This window comes from Narcine bancroftii, chromosome 9, assembly GCF_036971445.1.
Source record: "Narcine bancroftii isolate sNarBan1 chromosome 9, sNarBan1.hap1, whole genome shotgun sequence".
In the NCBI taxonomy this organism is placed as follows: Eukaryota; Metazoa; Chordata; class Chondrichthyes; order Torpediniformes; family Narcinidae; genus Narcine; species Narcine bancroftii.
In genome coordinates, this window is record NC_091477.1 from 103645344 (window position 1) to 103666724 (window position 21381).

The 21381-nt window shown below is 37.9% G+C and overlaps 1 protein-coding gene across 9 annotated transcripts in view; it reads right to left on the reverse strand.

Moving 5' to 3' along the window:
* Positions 1-21381, reverse strand: part of atp11b (ATPase phospholipid transporting 11B) — a 117230-nt gene that overhangs the window by 23866 nt on the left and 71983 nt on the right. For 6 of the 9 annotated variants that reach the window (XM_069897107.1, XM_069897103.1, XM_069897101.1 and 3 more), the window contains 4 exons: positions 20237-20378; positions 18957-19022; positions 14174-14277; positions 9998-10163 (listed from right to left, as the gene is read on the reverse strand). In XM_069897107.1, the coding sequence (XP_069753208.1) occupies positions 9998-10163; positions 14174-14277; positions 18957-19022; positions 20237-20378 (478 nt within the window). Of the gene's footprint in view, positions 1-2237; positions 2324-9997; positions 10164-14173; positions 14278-18956; positions 19023-20236; positions 20379-21381 lie in introns of all 9 variants that reach the window. The other 3 variants (XM_069897104.1, XM_069897106.1, XM_069897105.1) reach the window with 1 other exon arrangement.

Sequence of the window (21381 nt, forward strand, 5' to 3'; positions counted from 1 at the left end):
AGTAATTTAGGAGAAAGTTGCTGCCTCTATTCAAAACTGCAAAATTGATATCCTAGAGTTGCCAAGAAGTAAAATATAGGATGGTTGGTCAAGGCTTAAATTACAAACTATTTCTTGATCCTGACAGCTGATTGATGCCAAGGGTGATCAGAGAAGGCATGGGAATTGCATCTCACTGCTATTAGGTGCATAATAGTATTCCAGTCGTGATTTGATTTTCCTCCCTTGATACATGTTTGATTTGTGTTTTATATTACCAACTTAGACAACGTGAAAGCCAGTCACTGGGAAGAAACTCAAATGTGGCTAGAGGTTAAAAATCACAGAAAAAAAGGAAACAGTCGATTATGGTGGCTGCATTTGTTAACACTGATGGCACTAAAAATCTGACAGGACAAATATAAAATAAACACAACTAAAGCTTAAAAATCTATTCAAGTTTAGAATCAATTAAAAATTGAGTAGGAAATCTAACAATCTGTCTTTACATAAAAACATTAATCCAAAATGCATGAATGAATGAGTTAAAATTTTTGAAAGGACATTGCCAAATGATTGTCACCATGGAGCAAGCTATCAAACTACTACACAAATGTTAATACATTAGTTGGGCATAATGACAAGTAGGATGAAAAGTATTTAATTCATGAGAATTTAATAATAAATAACTACCAATCTTTTCAAACCTCAAATTTCTAATTGAACTAAAATGAGCACACCTAACTCAAGTGGCTCGAAGATTAAGATAGTCCTCATGGTGAAAGCACAAACTCTTCAACTATAGTTTAAAACCAATACTAATACATGAATAAACCTTTTGCATACATCCATCAGAACAGAAATACATAAAGACAAGGTGTATGACACAATACAAAAAATAGCTCAAGCAGTCGCATTGTGCAATTTAATAGTCCCATTCTACAAGCATTTGAAGAGGAGTGACATTCAGCAAAAACAGGTTAGGCCCATGCAATGAAAAAGGTGCCACAGCTGATATCGGACATATTAAGCATGCACACTAAGATTTAGTATGTGTGAAGGAAGTTTCCAATAATATTCCACTCTTGTAAAATAAGAATAAAACCATTATGACTTCCAAAAAATGCAAGTCCCTTAAAAATCTTGTCTGATGAAATATCAGAGGTACAAGTTTAATCACAAAACATTGTGTTCATAAGCTACATACAATCTCTATAACTGCAAGCAGTCATTTCCATGGGAAGAATAACCAAATCTCCTGGAAAAAAAGGCACATTTTTAAATGCTGGATCATTCTGATCTACCACTCCCAATTATAAAAAATGCATGACAAATTAGAACCCACTGGCTGCAATTAGAATAACAATTATTAATGTGAAGAGGCTTCACATTCCCTCATGTGAAAATTATTACCTAGTCACTTGCATGCTACTTTCATTTTCACCACTGACTCAAGAGCAGGTGTCAAATATTCAGTGCACTTTAAACCAGGAGGATGGCAAAAAGAGGTATATACAAGTTGGCATTATGGCAAAAATATACTTGGTTAAAGTGAGTAAAAATGGGCTGATGATATTTAATTTAGGGAGGAAGTGTGAACAGATTCATTTTGCAAAATTATAAAATGAATGCTGTAATTTAACAGGAAGTGCCAGCCCAGAGATGATTTTTTTTTTTTTATTGCTGGCAATCAAGCACACTCTCTAAAATATAAAACGCAAATAAATATGCATTTAAGAACCTGAATGCTATTTTCTGAAAATATAGAATTTGTATTTAGAAATTCTGCCAAAAATTTACCTGATCTAAAATGTATTTAAAATTACATTGTTGGGAAAAGATCAAAATCTCTTCAAATTTTGCAGAAAAGTTATGTTTTCAGAACCTACAAATAATAATATACATTATAAAAACAAATAATATTGGAATGCTTTAATTAAAAGAAGAGATTTCAAAAGATGCCAAAAGAAACAGTGGTAATTGTTTTATTTTAAATAAAACCTGAATTATTCAAACTGGCTACATTCTTAAATTGTACAATTTTATACAAGTTTCCTGCATGATTTTACTTTCTCAACAGGGAAACAGGAAATTTCTTGAGCAGTTTTGCTTGTTAAGCCATCATCATGTATACAGGTGACAAAGTATGCTTCTCCACCCAACCCTCAATGTTAATGAGTTATCTTCTTTGCTTAGGACTGGTTAGTGCAATAACATCTGCCATGCATATTACTGAGCAGCTGTCACTTCTACTCTACCTAATCTTGCTCAGTTGATTCCTGGCCCTTGTCAATGGCCGTAGAGCGATCCTGTCATCCCCTAAAGCAATTTTGTTGATGCACATCTATAGAGGAACAGAAAAGGGGTGGAACACACAATACAGAAGTTTAAAAAAAATAACATTTTTTGTACATTTTACCAAGGCCACAAAAAAAAACCAACCCATCTCATATTAAGATGTTATTTTAGTGCAGGCATTAAATCATCTTCCAAAACCAACTTTGTGGTGTAGTTCACCATGTGCTGAGACACCAGTTAAACTGCCTCAAACAATAAGATTAAATCACTGAACTATACAGGGCTGATCTTAACTGGTCAAAACAGAAATATGTCTTGATTTTCACCTATATTGGATTGTCACTGGGTGAATAGATTGTCGACTGCTTGCCGTATGCACCAAAGGTTGTCACTTCCTTGCAGGTAAAAACTATAATGAATTACAGTACTCTTGGGACAGAAGAGGACAGAACTAAAGAATTGCTTCACTTCAAAAGTGTCACTCTGGTTCAAGAGAGCAGTGCTACTGTGGCCAATGTAATGGACACTTCTGAATGACTCATATCTGGGTAAAGAAAGCAAGATCATTCTTGCATCTGGATCATGACCATTTTGATGGTTACTTCATTTGACCTTTGCCTGGGTCTTTGAAAGCACTGCAGAAGACACAAGCTTCATAACCCCTATGCAAGAAAGGGGGATGTTGTGACGAATCAGCAGGCATATGAAGGAATATTTTCCCAAAACAACTTGATAAGAATTCACGAGCTTTGAGAAGTCTGATGACTCGGTGCCTCATCTACTCCATAAAGTTTAAAGATTCAGTTTCAACACAAGATTTCTAAGACTGAACTTTGAATTTGACTTTTCAGAATTGTGTCTAAGCTGTAACAGTTTAATTTAACTTGCGCATAGTTGGGGATATTTAGAGTTATACAAGATATATTATTAATAAAAAATATTGTTTTAAGATACAGTTGTCTTGGTGAATTTCTATTGTTGCTGGTCTATGACATAACACTGAGTGTTCCCAGCACTTTTAGTTTTAATTTTAGATTTCTAGCACGTGTAGGTTTCTTTTTCTGATTTTGGAATTAGAGATGATTTTGTTGATCTAGTTATAATCTCTGCTGCAAAGCTTTAATAGTGCAAGCATAGTTAAAAATGTAACAATTGCTGGTGGTGGTCCGGGCATTCTACAACTAAGAGTTATTCATGCATTTTACTTACTGTGAAGGAAAGGTTACCTTAAATCAGCCACTCTCAACCTTTTTTAAAAAGTTCTGGCCCCATTGAGACTCTGCTCAAAGTTTACAGGCCCCCTTCCCTTTGAAGCAGTCCAGTTTAGATGGTTTCTACCACATTTCTCTCTGACTGACTCCATAAAAAAACATGAAAATATTATGTTCCCTGTTGAGAATGGCTGCTCCAAAGTAACTTTTTCCTGTCCCAATTAATGGCCAAATAACAATTATTCTCCCAAATGAAGTGAAATCATATTAACTGAACAGGGGCTCCATTTACAAAGTAAAATCAAATTGATTCTTGATGTGACAATATTAAACTGGGTACATAAAACATGAGCCTTCTAGATATGCAAAAACACATCAAATTAATTTCTGAACCAGTTACATAAGTCAAAGGATCAGTTGATTAAATCATCTTTCAAATGATTTACTTTTTTTTAAAGCAGCTTCACTGCTTTGTTTAAGCAGTCATGGTAACAGCAGAATAATAAATCTCTTGCCATCGTTTGAGCCACGTTAGCAAACACAGGTACACAATCCTTTATCAGAAACCCTTGGGGAACGGTGTGTTCCGAATTTCTGATTTTTCCTGATTTCAGAACAAAAGCCAGCTGCCCCAGATTTAAGCCCACCCGAATTATGCTGCCGTATCCACCCCCTTCCAGTCACGTTGGCATTTCTCTCCCCTTCGCCCACCCGAGTCGCGCTGCCGTCTCTCCCCCACCCCCCCACTTGCCTGAGTCACGCTGCCATCTCTCTTCCCCCGCCCGCTCGAGTCGCCCTGCTGTCTCTCTCCACCCGCCTGAGTCGTGCTGCTGTCTTTCTCCCCACCCGAGATGCACTGTTGTCCACCCTCCACCCAACCTAGTCACGCTGCTGTCTCTCTCCCTCCGCTGTACCAGTACCAGGAACAAAATGCCGGTTTTTGCAGCTTTCCAGATTTTAGATGTCCGGATAAAGGACTGTGTACCTGTATTATGTATTATTCAAAATTCATGCCAATTCCTTAGAAAGGTTATTTAAATAGCCCCATTCAATCTCTTTGAATGGATCCAAAACATTTCTCCTATTACAAATGTATCCAATTCCTTAGTTATGGAATTCACTTTCATCACTGAATTCAAATCACTGAGTCTGGTGTGAATTCAAAATTTTACTGTCCATCAGAAGCAAGCCATTGCTACAACATGCAAGTCTCAAACAGGAATCAATAGGGCACTGCTAAATGATGACAGGGTAGGCATATTCAAAATAATTTTTTAAAAAACTGATAGCTAGTTAAGCACAGACATCATCATTCATCAGATCCAAGGACTTTAACTGCTTTTCACTGTTCCTTGACATCTTGAAAGCAATTTTAAAATCAATGAAAATGATTAACATTGCTTAATTTAAAACCATTAAAACAATTCTTGCATTGAATTGAATTTTTAAAAAAATCACATCCATTTCCTTCTAATGGAATGAATATGCTCACAGTTTTTATGCACTAGGTTGAATTTGACACCTGTTCAGTGGCAAATTCACCAAATGAAGTGCTAGCAAATTGCAGTAAGTGCACTACTCAACTCATCAAGCAACTCTGTGGAAAAAGGAGAAAAACCACAGTGTAGGTTTCAAGTTCCAGATTTCAGCATTCATGTGGGAATTCCAAACCTGGGTAGCAGTTAAATGGAGTTATATCAGTAATCTGATGTGGAATAATTGATATTACCCAGCAAATTCTTGTCCAACAAGTTCATCCATTCTTTAAAACAAATCAACCCTATAATCTGGAGCCTGCTGCTTTGTGAATTCAGATCCTCCATGCTATTACCTCTTTAATCCCTTTTATTTTATCTTTGCTATCAAGTTTATTATACAATACTTTTGGCAAATGCATTTGAAAGTGCATATTCAAAACATTATTTGCACAATACCTCCACCACTCAATTAACTTAATCAAACATGATTTGTCTTCAACAAATCCATGGTGATTTTCATTCATATGTCCAACTATTTCAAAATATTAATTAAATTTGCTCTGATTATTGTCTCAAAGTTTACCTAGAACAAAGCCAAATGAAATTCATCCTCCTTTATTTTCTTGCAGGTCCAAAGAAGACCAGCACTCCATATATTGTCCTACACACCTCATCAAATAGCACAGCCACAATGAAGGACTTGGTTCATGAATCCTTATATGAAAGGAAGAATCAGAATTTATTGTCACAAAATTTGTTGATTTGTGATAGCATTACAAGTGAAAATATTGCTATAAATTACATTTTAAAAATAAATTAGTGCAAAAGAGAAAATGAGGTCGTGTCTGTGGTTCATCGTCCATTCAGAAATCTGATGGCGGGGGGAAGAAGCTATTTTTGTAGTTTGCAAAATTCTGTAAAGTGCTGATTGTGTACAAACTAAAACTGAATTCAGCTCTGGGACTGTTTTCGATTATTTCTGGAAGGTGGCTCAGTTTTGATGCTCTACGTGTCAGCCATGGTAGAAAAAACATGCTGGAGGAACTCCCAGGTCTCACAGCATCCATAGGAGGTACAGATATATAACCGATGTTTCAGGCCTGAGCCCTTCTTCAAAGTACGAGTAGTGCCTGAATTAAAAGGCTGGGGAGAAGGAAAGAAAGAGCAGGGGGAGGAGCACAGATCAACAGGTGAAGGGTGATAATTGGACATGGATGGGATATGGAGAGGAAAGATGAGAAATGTTTGGGGAATGTAGAGGTGGAGGAAAGGAGACAGAAAACACAACTAGAATCAGAGCTAGAGAAAAAGAGAGAGAAAGAGGGTGGAGGGGGGCTTATGAAAATGGGAGGTTGATATTAATGCCATCTGATTGGAGGGTGCCCAGACAAAATATTAGGAGTTTTTTCTCCAATTTGTGGGTGGTCTTAATCTGGCAATGAATGAGCCATAGACAGACATGCCAGCATGGGAATAGAGTGGGGAAATGAAATGCGTTGGAAATCCCCACTATTGAAGCAGGGCAGAGCCAAGGTGCTGAATGAAGCAATCTGCCAGTTTGTGCCCAGTCTCTCATACAGGAGACCACAACGAGATCTCCGGATGCAGTAGATGACCCCGGAGATTCATAAGTAAAGTGTTGCTTCACTTTGAAGGACTGTTTGAGGCCCCGAATGGTGATTAGGGATGGAGGTGTGGGCGCAAGTGTAGCACTTCCTGCAGTCACAGGAATAGGTGCTAAGGGAGCAATTCATGGGAAGGAAGGAGTGGACAAAGGGAGCAGTCCCTGTGCAAGGCAGAGAGTGGGATCACGTAGCAGATGGCGAAAATGGCAGAGGATGATATGTGGTTTGTGGAGGCTAGTGGGGTGGTAGGTGAGGATGAGGAATCCTGCCCTTGTTACCCAAGGAGGCGGAGGGGGCCAGGGCAGATGTGCAGGATATGGAGGATGTGCGGGTGAAGGCCGTTGATGGAAGCAGAGGGGAGACTGTTATTTGAAGAAAGAGGATATCTCGGCTGACATGGCATGTAAAACCTTGTCGAAGGAGCAGGTGTGAAACAGAACAATTGTGAGAAAGGAATGGAATCCATACAGGGGTCAGGGTAAAGCTGTCAAACATGGTAGAACAAGGTTTTTGCAAGAAAACATTGAAAAGCTTTTCCTTTACAATCTCATGACATTTTGGAAACTGTAAATTGCTGAGATGATGTACTCAGAGGTGGTCAGGTCCAGACAGGAGATGAATGGCAGCTTGAGAAGTGGCATATTTGTCAGGTAATGTTGATTTCAGAAGCAATAGGATGAGTGGAGAAAGTAGAGTGGGAGGTGGGAGATACGTGGAGAATGGTCATTTAACAATAAAAGGTAGCACACTACATCTGTATACTGGTAAAGTGCCAAATCAGATTTATCAATAGTAGCTCAGATTAAGGTTGATCCTTAAAAATCTACTCTTCAATTATTATCTACTTCCATGTATAACATCTACGTCAATCACAGTGCAATCCCACTGGGTTCCATGCACTTGCGTGTCATGCATTCCGAAATGGTGGTAACAACTTCTAAGTATTGCATGAAGTTACCAGACACAAATTATGACAGCGGAGTTTTCAAGAGGGTAAGCATCCCACAATAGATTTTAGTTCCATGATGGAATGTCACTTTTAGATTTCCTCAGCATGTAAGAAGAGGCTGGATTCTAGATTTTATTCATTACCCAGTGATGTACCATCAATAATCGCAAAAGACTGAAGTTGTGAAATTATTAGGCTTTTATTAACTATAGCCTGGAACAACCATCAGCCTCATTAGGTCTTTTCACACCACAATATAAAATGAAGATTCTTGGGAAATTTTCCAGGGAACCTTCCTGTGAACTAGCAGTGTGAAAAGATCAACCTGGGAATTTTAAACAGGCCCGCGGCCCTACTTTTGGATATTTTCCCAGACACCCTATCCTTGCGGTGTAGAAAGGCAAATGGCCAAACAGGGGAAGCCCCATGATGTCAGCGCTTGTGTGCTGCAACACATAGGCGATTAAAATATCTAATTAAAATTAAGATACTTTTAACTATTCTGACTGTGAAACATTAAGTATAGGAAAATGCTCAGCATAAATAAAGCACATAATGATTTTATCTTAACAAAGTCATACAAATGCAATTTTTATGAAGCTTTATAGAAACAGCCATTCAGTATTATTAATTGGAGTCTCCTATGTGAACCATTTCAAAGATTATTCTGGAAAACCTAAGAATGTATAAGTATCAATTTAAATAAAACTATTTCCCCGGATATCGCACGTTTCCATAGGCAAAAACTTATCCAATCAGCTGCACCATTTCACCCATCTGAAAGTAATTTCCATTTCTAGATGCCGATTCTTAGCAGAAATCTATTATTTAACCCAGTAGCTGGCTGGTATAGATACACAGATCACAAAATTTCAAATTCAGCCTTCCTGGACATACCAAGTAATTTCAGTTCTGCAGAAAAGTATACGTCCATCCAATGCCAAACATCAGATCTCCCTTAGGTTGACTATTGATCCAACACAAAGCAAAATTACTCCAGCACTCGTGTGTGAGTTTTACACAGAATCTGCAAAGACTGGCTGAGCTCCTCCAGCATTTCTGCGTGTTTTATTAGTCACAATGTAACCAAGACCAAGTTAACAAAGTTGCCTAGCACACATATAACCAGTATCCATATCAAATGATTGCAAAATTTTCCAGGATATTCCATTTACTTTTAAGTTCCGGGAAAACGTGTGATGTGGACCATTCATATTTTTAAAGAATCAGTTCATAGGTTAAATCTGCAAATACTTATATATTCTGTTTTAACAGCTACATAAATAACATGCAAAGGTAGCCAGAATCAAGAGTCATATTATATGACTAACCAGATCTTTTCATAAACCAAAATCTAAGAAGCAGTGTTTCAATTCTATTATAAGAAAACCATTGCCATCATTAAACATGTTCTCAGTTAGGTAAACATCAAGTCAATTATTTCTGTAATAGACAAGATGTGTATAAATATTAATACAAAACAAGATCAGATAGTTGGTAAGTTATTAATATCGTAAAGTAATAGGTTGAATAAATAGGTGATCAAAATATCATGGCACATTACACATGTACATCTTTCTGCAACTCTTCAAACACTTATTGCACCACTGGACAAAACCAAAGATTTACTTAGAATCCTTCTAGAACTTACTTGCTCAACTGCTTTTTTTTTTAAAAAAAATAAAACTTCCTATATTATTATCCTGGGTAGTTGCAAGGACCCAACATGTGTATTATCTAAATTATAAATTAGCATTTACATTGAGAGAACAAATCTACGTGCATGTAGTGAAACGTCAAAATAACCTGGACTAAATCTTTTCTCTTCATTTAGCACACAGATTCAATGCAGATTAGCTACAGTATCAACCTCTTAATGCTTGCATTCAGCTATTACTACATACTATCCAATATGAACTGCAAGCTATCACTACAATAAAGTTATAATTTCTTTAAGTGAGCAAGGCTTAGTGCAGTGGTTCTCAACCTTTTTCTTTCCACTCACATAAACCTTTTAAGTAAACCCTATGCCATCGGTGCTCTGTGATTAGTAAGGGATTGCTTAAGGTGGTACGTGAGTGGGAAGGGAAGGTTGAGAATCACTGCACTAGACCCAGTTGTTACTGAAATATTTTGTTTGCAAAAAATTGTCAATGGCCCATTTCCTTTGGAGTCATGAAGTTGCCCACATAATGAGACAATTAGGCATGATTAAAACAGTGGGTTTCAAACTTTTTCTTTCCACACACCTATCACCTTAAGCAATCCCTTACTCATCACAGAGCACCTAATGGTATAAGGAATACTTAGTGATAGGTGAGTAGAAAGAAAAAGGTTGAGAACCACTGGCTTATGGCAAATGTATTACTTTTACCAGTCACCTGTGTTAAAAAAAATGAAGTCAATTTTAATTACAATACAGCAAAGATATGCCATTGTTACTAAAGTAGGACCTACCTGTGATCTTTGTGCCAAAGTAGGCCGTGTATGTCTCCAGAATACTTTTCTGAGGACATCAGGGAACAAACAAGTAATGACTATGACAATAATGCCAAGCCAGACTGAAGCACTGGATAATAAATGACTGAAGACTGCATACATGCTTTGTAACTGCAAAAATGGCCTATAAAGAAAGTGGAGACAAATAAAACAAATATGCACATTTTGCTGCATAGTTCTTGAACTAACTCTTGAAGCACAGTCTATAACTTATTTAAAGCCTCTCCAATGTGATACACCCAAATATCTAAACCCACTTTAATAATGGACAGGATTTGAAAGGCCCACAGTACCACAGGTCCCATTTTGAACTCAAGAAAAAAAATTCTCATACTATCTTTTCCAATATATATTAAAAAATTAGGAAAATCTAAAGGAGTATTAATGAAGGTAAAAGATAGAGATAAGAAGAGTTATAATGGAGGGTAAGGAATGCTCAGGTTAAATTATTTTGCTCTTCACAGAGGCAATAATAAAGGTGTGTATAAAATACAATGCTGGAGTAACTCAGCTGGAGTAACTCAGCTGGTCAAACAGTGTACTTTATGTAGCAAAGATAAAGATATATGACCAATGTTTCATACTTGAGCCCTTCACCAAGGTACAAGGGGAAAATGTGGGAAACGGGTAGAAGGTGGAAAATGAGAAGGTGTGAGAGAATGTGGGCATCCAAATGGTTCAAATAAGAGCACAAAACATAAATAACATTTGCAATAAAAATACCAAAAATATATTTGCAATTAAAAAAAGTTGCTGGATCGTTTGGTTAATTTTTTAGGGTTCTGAAGACTGAAGTCACTGCAGTCAATGTGTATTGGTGGCAGTTTTTCAAAATTCCATGCATTCTGGAGTAGTACCTGTGGACTGGCCGGTAGCAATCCAGAAGCACTGTTCAGATTAACTTTACAATTAAAGCTCACGTGAAATCTCTTTTAAATGTGGTATCACAACACTCATTAAAATCTCAAACAACTCGAGTTCAAGAGAAGTGTTCAATTAAAAATATTTTTTGTGGCTATAACTAAGCAAGATGAGAGATAATTACAAATATCGCATATCTGAATCAATAGGTGATAGAACAAAGGTTAGAAGCATTCTCAGGGTTGGGAGTAAAAGATTTAGATTTAAGAACTGATTAAAGGACAAAACTGTATAAGGAATAAAAAGCAGCACAAAAATTGCTGAAGGAACTCTGAGAGCATCTGTGGAAGGCAATAGTAAACACTTTGGGCCAAAACTCGTAATCAGGAATAGCAAGAAATAAAAGGGTTGGGAGGAGAGGTGGAGGGGGAGAGAAAGAGGGAGAAGCACTGATTGGCAGGTGATGTGGATACAGGTAGTGGGGGTGGGGGTGGGGGTTGTGGAAAACAAGAGAAGCTCGGAGGTGATAGAAGAGGCCGAGGTCTGAGGAAAATTAAATCTGATCAGGGGGAAGAAGGGAAAGGGTTCTGAGCTGGAGGATGGTGTGGGTGATGGGCAGGGAGGAGAAAGATGGCGGATTGGGGCTAACGAGATAATGGAAAGTGGGGGAGGGGGGATTTGAAAAAAGCAATGGGGGGAGGGGTTACTGAAAATGAAGGTCAATATTTATGCCATCAAGTTGGAGATCACTAAGACAGACTACAATGTGCTGTTCCTCCAATTTGCATCTGCCATGGACAGACATGCCAATGTAGTAATGGGAAGTGGAGTTTGGTTCATTTTAATAGTGCAAATTTGATTGCCACAACACTGGATCCTCAGTGGTTTACAATCAACAGTTATGAAATGGAGGAAATAACCAAATGTGATGGGTGAAAACTTGCTGATAATGCGAAGCAAGGTCCCACAGAAAATTGTGCCGATTATAAAGTATAAACAGAAATTGGCATGAGCCTATACTTGCCAAAATTTACGAGAATTTTACTGACAGAGTAAATGTTAGGAGTTACTAATTCAAGACTCTACAGCTATAGTATTGTCTATTTAGGAGCAAGATGAGGAGAAGTTTCTTGACTGAGGAAGGAATAAATATGAGGAAATCTCTAACCCCATGGAACATTGTTGTGTACAAAATACTTTAGATGTTAGTTAATAATTGGTAGCTTATTAATTCTGGTTTGTTGTCTGCTACTATTCTGAAAACTTGACTGTTCATTAATTTTTAAATTTTTTTAAAATTTAGACATACAGCACGGTAACAGGCCATTTTGGCCCACAAGCCCATGCCGCCCAATTTAAACCCCATTAACTTACACCCCCAGTATATTTTGAATGCTGGGAGGAAACCAGAGCCCCCAGAGAAAACCCACGTAGACATGGGGAGAAGGTACAGTGAGGGACTCCAAACCCGGTCTAGTCCAAAATGCTGGCACTGTAAAGGCATTGCACTAACCGCTATGCCAACCATGCTGCCATTGTGAAGTAATCAAAGATTCAAAGCATTTTTCAGAGCATAAACAAGAGTTACAGCAGGCTCCCAAATGGAAATAAAAATGCATTTAGCTAAAAGGCAACACATTAACATCTTTAGTTAAACAAGAAAGTCTGCAGATGCTGGGGTTGAGTGCAATACACAAAAGTGCTGGAGTTTCTGCAGCATCTTTGTGTATTGCAACCATAAAATCTTAAGGGTTGTACACATCATAATGTTTATGCACAATAATTAAATTTTATAGAGTACAGTAAATCCCCAGAATCCAGCAGCTATGGGGATTGGTAGATGCCGGATAAGTGAATTTTCCAGTTGCTTGAGATTTTGTGTTGTGTGACTGGTGAAATGACCACTGGGGGCACACCAATTTTAAACTTTAATATTTTTTACCTATTTATTTCCTGCGATTTTTTTGCCGGTTGTTTGAATTCCGGATAACAGGGATTTTACTGTATGATGATTTTTTTTCAATTTAGGTGAGACTTTGGATAATAAAGGGGACACAGAGTACAGAGCATTCTCTTTGGAGTAGCATGCAACAAAAACACAGGATTTTTTTTTATATACACCACTCTAATTTCTAAAGAGCATTTCCTGGTGCAATGTGCTCTTTTCACCCCCTTCAATCAGTCATCCTCAAAAAGGGCCAAAATTATAGCACTGTTCCATATGACACCTCAGGGTATTTTTTTTCATGAATGTGAAAGCACTGTTGTAAACGGCTGAAATAATTAACATTGACAGAAAACAAAATACCCAACAAAAGCAACGGTTTCCTTATGCCATCTGTGCCAATTATTAACTCACCACCCCTCTCTCTCATTGGTAAAATAATATGTAGAACATCAACTTGCAGATTTCCTTAATCCTTTGGACTCAGGCCATTTTTAAGCTTTCATAATATATACTCCAGACTGGGTCCATGAGTAAACTAAAGTACGAACACCAGTACAAACCAGCTAGTGGTTGGATATAAAACCAGTCCCAGGAAACTGGGACACAGAGTCTGAAGGTTAAGTATATTGGAGTAACACCATTATTGTCCATTTATGAACATTTGTAAGTTTATTTTACTTCATTGTTTTTAATTCCATAATTTTTTCTACAAAATCCAAAAGATAATTTAAAAATGAAATGAAAACAATAAAATGCTGCAAAATACTCAGGTTAGGTAGCATCTGACTTGATTGGCTCTGCAGATCTAAAGGTATATCTAATTCGTATAATTATTTTAAGCAAAGCTTTTAAAAACTTTATAGTCTACCCTCTGTGCAATTTAAAACTGATGTTTTTTCTCTTTTCCAGTTCTAAAAATGGATATTTACCCCAAAATGTTAACTGTTTCTTTCCATAGACTTTTTCTCCTGCATTAACTGTGAATATTCATCTATCTTTTAGATTTATTGTCTCCCTCTATACTAGGGTAACTTAACGTATACTATTGTAATTTTTTTTGTATAAATGTACTCATTTTGCAGCAGCAAACAAAAATTTCAGTACATATGTACATTCTACCTGTGTATGACAAAAAGCTCATTATCAGCAAGATGGTGCCTGAATGGCAAGTATTTCCAATATTTTATGAGTTTATTTTAGACTTTCAGCATCAGATTCATGAAAGTTTTAGATTTGTGACACTTTTTGATTATTTGGTTTCACATTCTTTGATTTCACCAGCGAACATAAAATTCTAATTAACAATGAAAAAAAAACACACTTACCAAAGTGCAGCTCCATAAATCAAAGAGAAAACAAAATAAAAAATTATTGAACCCCACATAACAAAGTGGTTTATCCAGGTCCAGTAATGCGTCTCTACTCCCAGCTAATTTTCATATGCAGCAGTAGAAAAGGGAAAGAAAAAAAGATAAAGGTTACTGGGATGAACAATATCAAAACCACCAGCTAGGTAGGATAAAATATTGTAGGAGATCCAAAGCTTAAAAATAAGTTCCAATGCAAACGAAGTATCAGTTCAATGAAGAGCCAGAAGTGGAAGTTCTAATTAATAATTCTTCATAAGGACCATCCTTGACAACATTCTGAACAAATTAAATACCATCGAGGCACAATCAAAAATAGTTTTGGTGTAATTATTACATTTCTACTTTGCGTATTATTTCATAAAATGCGAGAAACATGCATTTCCTGCTGCTTTCAAAACGGAGCACCAAGGAAAAATGTCTAATTATTAAATAAGCTCTTGTTTTATAGAAAAAAACTGTTTTGATTTGAAGGAGAATTCAAAATTAATAGCTGGAAATTCAAAATAGTTACTACTAGATCATAGGTCAGCACAGTACAGGCCCTCCATCCCATGATATTGGGCAAACCTATATAAACATACATTACAATCAATCTAACCCTTCCCCCCATCACAGCCCACATTCTTCCATTTTTCTTGTATGCATCTTCCTACCTAAGAGTCTTTTAAATATTCCCATTGTACCAGCCTCCACCACCACTCCTGACAAAACATTCCAGACATCCTTCACTGTGTAAATAAAAACTACCTTTGACATCTCTCCAAAACTTTCCTCCACCCACTTTAAATGGATGTTCTCTGCTATTAGCCACTCCTGTCCTGGGTAAAAGGGGCTGGCTGTCCATCCTATCTCTGTCTCAATCTTATACATTTTTATTAAGTTTGCTCTTATTCTTTGTCATTCCAAAGAGAAAAACCCTAGCTCTATCAACTTTTCTCCAATTCAAGCAGAACCCTGGTAAATCTCCACTGCGCCCTCTCTAAAATTTCCACATCCTTGCTGTAATGAGGTGACCAGAACGGAACATAATACTCTAAGTTAAACATGAAAATCTGCTTGCATACTGAAACATCAGTAATACATCTTTACTTTCTATGGACAATAAGTTCCTCTTGCATTTCTGTGTGACAATACTCTAAGCGTTGCCAAACCAGAATTTTGTTGAGTTGCAACATTACCTTGCAGCTCTTGAACTCAATTCTCTGACTAATGAAGGCCAGCACACCATACAACATCTTATCAACTTGTGTGGCAACCTTGAGGAACCCCAAGATTTCTCTATTCCTATACACTGCTAAGAATCCTGAAACCTTGTATTCAGCCTCCAGATTCAATCTTCCAAAGAGTAACACTTCACACTTCTCTGGATTGAACACCATAAGTCACTTCACCACCAACCTGCATCCTGTCTATACCCCATTGTAACCTATGATAACCTTCTTAATGGGGGCCATGACTGAAATAAAAATTATCTTTTTTATGCATTCAGTGGGAGAGATGTAGGGAAGAAATGAACTAAACTTGATGGCTTTAAAGGAAAAGGGCCCATTAACCTTAGCAGAGTCCAAATGGGGGTGGGAGCCCTCAACTTGTGCATCAGCAGGGGTTCCAGAATAGATTCATGCAGAACACCACTATTCACTAATCTCCAGGCAGAATATGCTCCATACACTTCCACTGTCTGCTTTATGTGGTCAAGCCAATTCCAAATTCACAGTCAAGTTTCCATAGATCCCATGTCTAATGACTTTCTAGACTAGCCTAGCATGGGGAATAATGTCAAACACCTTACTTTAAAAAAAACATTAGGTTGACTATCAAGAATAAGACAATGCTTCTTCTCCAAATGCTGGTAAATACTGTCCTTAAGAATCCTTTCCAATAGTTTGCCCATGACTGACATAAGATGCACTATTAATTCCAAGAATTATTCATGTTACCATTTCCTCACGTACCACTCCTTTGGCCAGGGATGATGGAAATATAATAGTCAATGCCCCAGCAATCTTTTCCCTTGCTTCCCAGAGTAACCTAGGATATATTCTGTCTGGCCCTGGGGTTTAATTGATTATATATTTTTCAGAAGCTTCACCACTGCCCTTTTCTTAACCTCAATGGTTATATGGTTATGGTTAACATGCTCCAGTCCCAGGTTCCTGCCCAATACCATCATAATTAGCCTTCTCCTATTTAAATACATTCCCATATCGTTGGCTCCTATATAAAGGTCAGGGGTTCTGGTCACTATCTCCAAAATGCTTGCCCATCGAGAGGTTTGTCACTTGGCCAGGTTCATTACCTAGCCCTAAATCCTCTAGTTGGCTTGTCCACATACTGTGCCTGGATTAACACAACAAATTCTGCCCTATCTAAACTTTTTGCACTAAGGAGGTGTCAATTAATATTTGGGAAACTGAAGTCATGCATGACAACAACCTTGTTATTTATGTAACTTTTCAAAATCTGCCTAATTATCTAGTCCTCAGTGTTTTGGCAGCTATTTGTGGCCTGATAGATGCTCCCAAAAGAATAATTACTCCCTTTCCATTGGTGACTCACCCATACTGACTCAGTAGATGTTCCTCCATGACATTGTCCCTTTCTGCAGCTGTGATACTATCCTTGATTAGCAATGCTACCACTCCCAACCCCTCACCTAGTCTTTTTCACCCCCCTTCTGGAACATCTGAAGCCCAGAATATCAAGCAGCCTATCCTGTCCTTGCAACAGCGAAGTCCCTGTAATGGCCACAACATCGTAATTCCATGTATAAATCCAAGCTCTAAGTTCATTATCCTTAATCTTTAATAGTTCACACATTAAAGTAAGCACATTTCAATTCATGCCCTGTCAACTGTCTGTCCTAACTTTCCTAATTTTTTTCCTATTTTTCTGGAGAGGGCTGGTTTTCCTGACCGGCCACTACTCCATCACGTGACTCCTCCCATTTACTGGAGTTCTTTGAGGATATAATGAGCGCAGTAGATAGAGGGAAGCAGGTGTATGTTGTTTACCTAGATTTTCAGAAGGCATCTGAGAAGGTGCCGCATAAAAGACTTGTACAGAAGATAAGGATGCATGGAATTGGGGGTGATATATTAGCATGGATAGAGCATTGGTTAACCAATAGAAAGCAGAGAGTTGGGGTACAGAGGTGTCTTTCTGGTTGGCAACTGGTGGTGAGCAGGGTGCTGCAGGAGTTGGTGCTGGGCCTGCAACTGTTCACAGTATACATAAACGATCTGGAAGAAGGGACAGAGTGTAGTGATACAAGTTTGCTGATGACACTAAATTGAGTGAAAAAGCAAATTGTGCAGAGGATATGGAAAGTCTGCAGAGAGAAAACAGATAGGTTAATTGAGTGGGTAGATGGCGTACAATGTTGGCAAATGTGAGGTTATCTACTTTGGAAGGAAGAATGGAAGATCAGAATATTAATTAAATGGCAAGCAAATGCAGCATGCTGACATGCAGATAGGCTTGGGAGTGCTTGTGCATGAATCACAAAAGGTTGGTTTGCAGATGCAGATATCAAGAAGGTAAATGGAATGTTGATCTTCATTGCTAGAGGGATTGAATTTAAGAGCAGGGAGGTTAAGTACTAGTGAGTCCACATCTGGAGAACTGCGTGCATTTCTGCTCTCCTTGCTTGAGGATGTTTGGAAGCAGTGCAGAAGAGGTTCACCAGGTTGATTCCAGGGATGAAAGGATTGGCTTATAAGGAGAGATTGAGTCGTCTGGGACTGTAGTCGCTGGAATTTAGAAAAGGGGATCTTATGGAAACATAAAATTATGAAAAGCTTCGATAGGATTGAGGGAGGAAAGTTGTTTCCATTTGTAGGAGAGACAAAACGAGGTGACGTATCCTCAAGATTCAGGGTAGTAAGTTTAGGACAGAGATAAGGAAGATCTGGTTTTCTCAGAGGGTGGTAAATCTGTGGAATTTGTTGCCCATTGAAGCAGTGGAGGTGACATCACTAAATATATTTAAGACAAGGTTGGATTGATTTCTACATAGTAAGGGAATTAAAGGATATGGGGAAAAGGCAGGTGGGTGGAGATGAGCTTATTATCAGATCAGCCATGGTCACTTTGAATGGCAGAGCAGGCTCGACAGGCCAGATGGCCTGCTCCTATTTATCATGTTATTAATCCACCCACCCTAATTAATTCTCACCTTTCATCTCTTGTGTACCATTCATATCCAATTAACACATTTTGTCTGTTGGCCTGTACTCCCCTGTCCATTCTTCCCTTCTTATTAATTACTCCTCCCCCTGCCTTTTCAGGTTCCTGCCTGCTTTTTATTCATACTTTGAGGAAGGTTGCTCAGCCCCGAAACATCAGTTATATATCTTTACCTCCTATGGAGGCTGTGAGACCTGTTGAGTTCCTCCAACATTTCTGTGGTTTTACAACAATCACAATATCTGGAAACTTTCATGTTTCACACTAAAATAAGGAGTTAGGCTGATGGAGATGTATATATTTTTTAAAAATTGCACTATATACTAGATCTATTCTTTTGATTGAATCAATTTAAACCTCTTATACAAAAGGTATGAGCTTAATATATTGTAAAAAAAAATATCCAACAAAATAAGAACTAATTCTTAGTTTTAAGATGGCATTTGTCAACTGTGACACTGTATGAAGTTAGAGGGAAAAAAGCACATTGGTAGTACCATTCAATAAATAGAATAATTACTTAGACTTTATTTTAGCATTTTGCACTTACCTTTAACGTAACTGTTATGAACATTATAGTGAAGACCAGAAAGCCAAATGCCCAATTTCCAAACATCTAAAAAGCGAAGAATTAAAATATAAAAAACTAAATCATTTTCTAAAAGAAAATGCACATAACACCAATGAATCATTACTTTTGATAAAAGTTGAAAAAAAAAATCCTGTAAATTTTAATAACGATTAAATAGGTTGGAAAGCTACATTGACTCAATTATTTGGTTCTCAAAATACCAGATATCCAATTGTCAAACTGCAAGCTTACTTTTGTGAGTAATTATTAATGAATAATGCATGTGCAAATTCTCTAATGAAAGCCTAATGCCACAATAAAACTGAAAAAAAAAATCAGGTTAATGCCAAGAACTGAACAGTAAATCATCAGGCAGCATTATATTTTAGTGATGGTTGGATTGTAATTTAAAGTAAAACTCTACATGTGCATTTAAACATACATGCAGAAATCTTAACTAGTGTCCCAGTTGAAATAAAAGGTCTTGCATTACAGAGCAAATGGTCCCATTAGATAATTTCAAATACATCCTCAAGCAGTCCGTGCTTATTTTAACTTCAAGGATAAAGATGAAATGTTTCAGTTCGATAGGAACTACAAATTACACAAAGAGATAATGCAAGATAACCTCAAGAATGTCTCTATCTCTGATAGTTCAGAGATGCAAATGACCTTGCATTGACCGTAAATTGTTTAAGCTAATAAAATTCAGTTTTCTTTTAAAAACAGGCATGTACATACTATTCCAGAAAAGCAAATACATTGAAATGCTGCTTGCTCCACAAGTTATCTAAAATTGTGATTAATGTGGTACAATCAAAGAGCTTGGGAATGATATGATTGCTTGAACTGCCGGAGCTAGGGTGAGTGGGAATATGGATAGGCTCAAGGCAAGTGGGAACACAGTCTGTGTGAAATTGGAGCCAGGGTTTGGGAATACAATGGCATTGAACTGAAAATACAAGAATAGCCAGAGCTGAGGAGTTATTGCACACCAGCTACATGACTATGATTTTTGCTTTCCAGCTCATCAGCTCCTGTGCCACAGGTACCCATGCTTCTGACCCCTTGTTCCAGTTGCGCATCTAACCAGAAAACAGTTGTGTGGCTGAGTCTGAAATTGTGGTTAGCTACGAACAGGAACTGGGAACAGTAATTTATTTATGTTGCTCACTATTTAACTGATGGAGGTGCCAAATTTTAGACATTTACATGAAACATTTAAAACAGATAGGCATGAATAAAATTGTTTGTCCTACCTGAGCATTCCCCATCATGGATGCATCTTCTCCTCCCCTCAGAAGATATGCACCAAAGAAAAATATAAAGGCATGACAAAATCCTAGCAGAGTCCAATACAGAAATCTTTTGAGAGACAAAACCTCATTTTTGCTAATCTCCCTGTGAAAATACAAAATGTTACTCATGCAAAACTTGCCATACAAAATATCAATATCAGTTTTAAGTTAACTGTACAGTCTACTCATAGAGTTCACTCATATTACGAGTTTAATTAAATAAACAAATACGCCCGAGTTTGATGAAAAAGGAATGAAAAGATAAAGGCAACAGTGACAAAATGGCAGCACTGCTGAAGCAGCCATAACAGTAGCACTTCTGCTTGTGTGGAGAGCAGAAACACAGCAGGGCTCTACTGTGCAAACCTACTGCCAGTAGGCTTTAAATGGCTTGTTAAAGGAGCCAATGGTGTAAAATCCTGCAACCGCGTGGTCTAGGCTCAAGATGGTGGCACCTGTGTTCGGCAGCGGCCTTAAGGGGTTGCAGATTCCAGGGGAGCAGTGGACTGGAGCAGGGCACCAGTAATGGGGAGAACAACCCCTTTGAGGAGAAGCAGAGATGACCCCAAGGACAGTGACCACGATGGTCTCTCCAGCTGAAGGACACACACAGTTGTTGGGTGACTTGCAGGCAAAGAACCCACATAAGTTGCAAATTGCTGGCAACTTGAGGTCGAGGGATGCATGCCAGGTTTTGGGCTGCTGGAGGCTGGCTCTTGGGAGCCATGTATCAGGCATGGGATTCGAGAGGATTCCGAGGGCAAGGAGGGCTCCCGAAGGGCTTCCTCATCACGTCGAAGGTTTAGATCTGGGCTTGTTGATCTGAGCTTGTTGATCTGAACTAGACTTGTGTGACTCCAGAGGCTGTAGGAGCACTGGAGGTGAATCCAAGGACACTCGATAACTCTGAAGGAACTCTTTTGCTTTTCATTCTCTGACTGGAAGTGGTGCCAGGCAATGCTAATACTAATGGTGAATCTGTCTTTTTATGGCAGACTAAAGACAATTTTGTGACATATTACATTTCTGTTTTATGATAATAAATTACATTTATTACATAACAATAAATAGTATCTAATCAAATAAAAAATGCATTATGTTCTGGG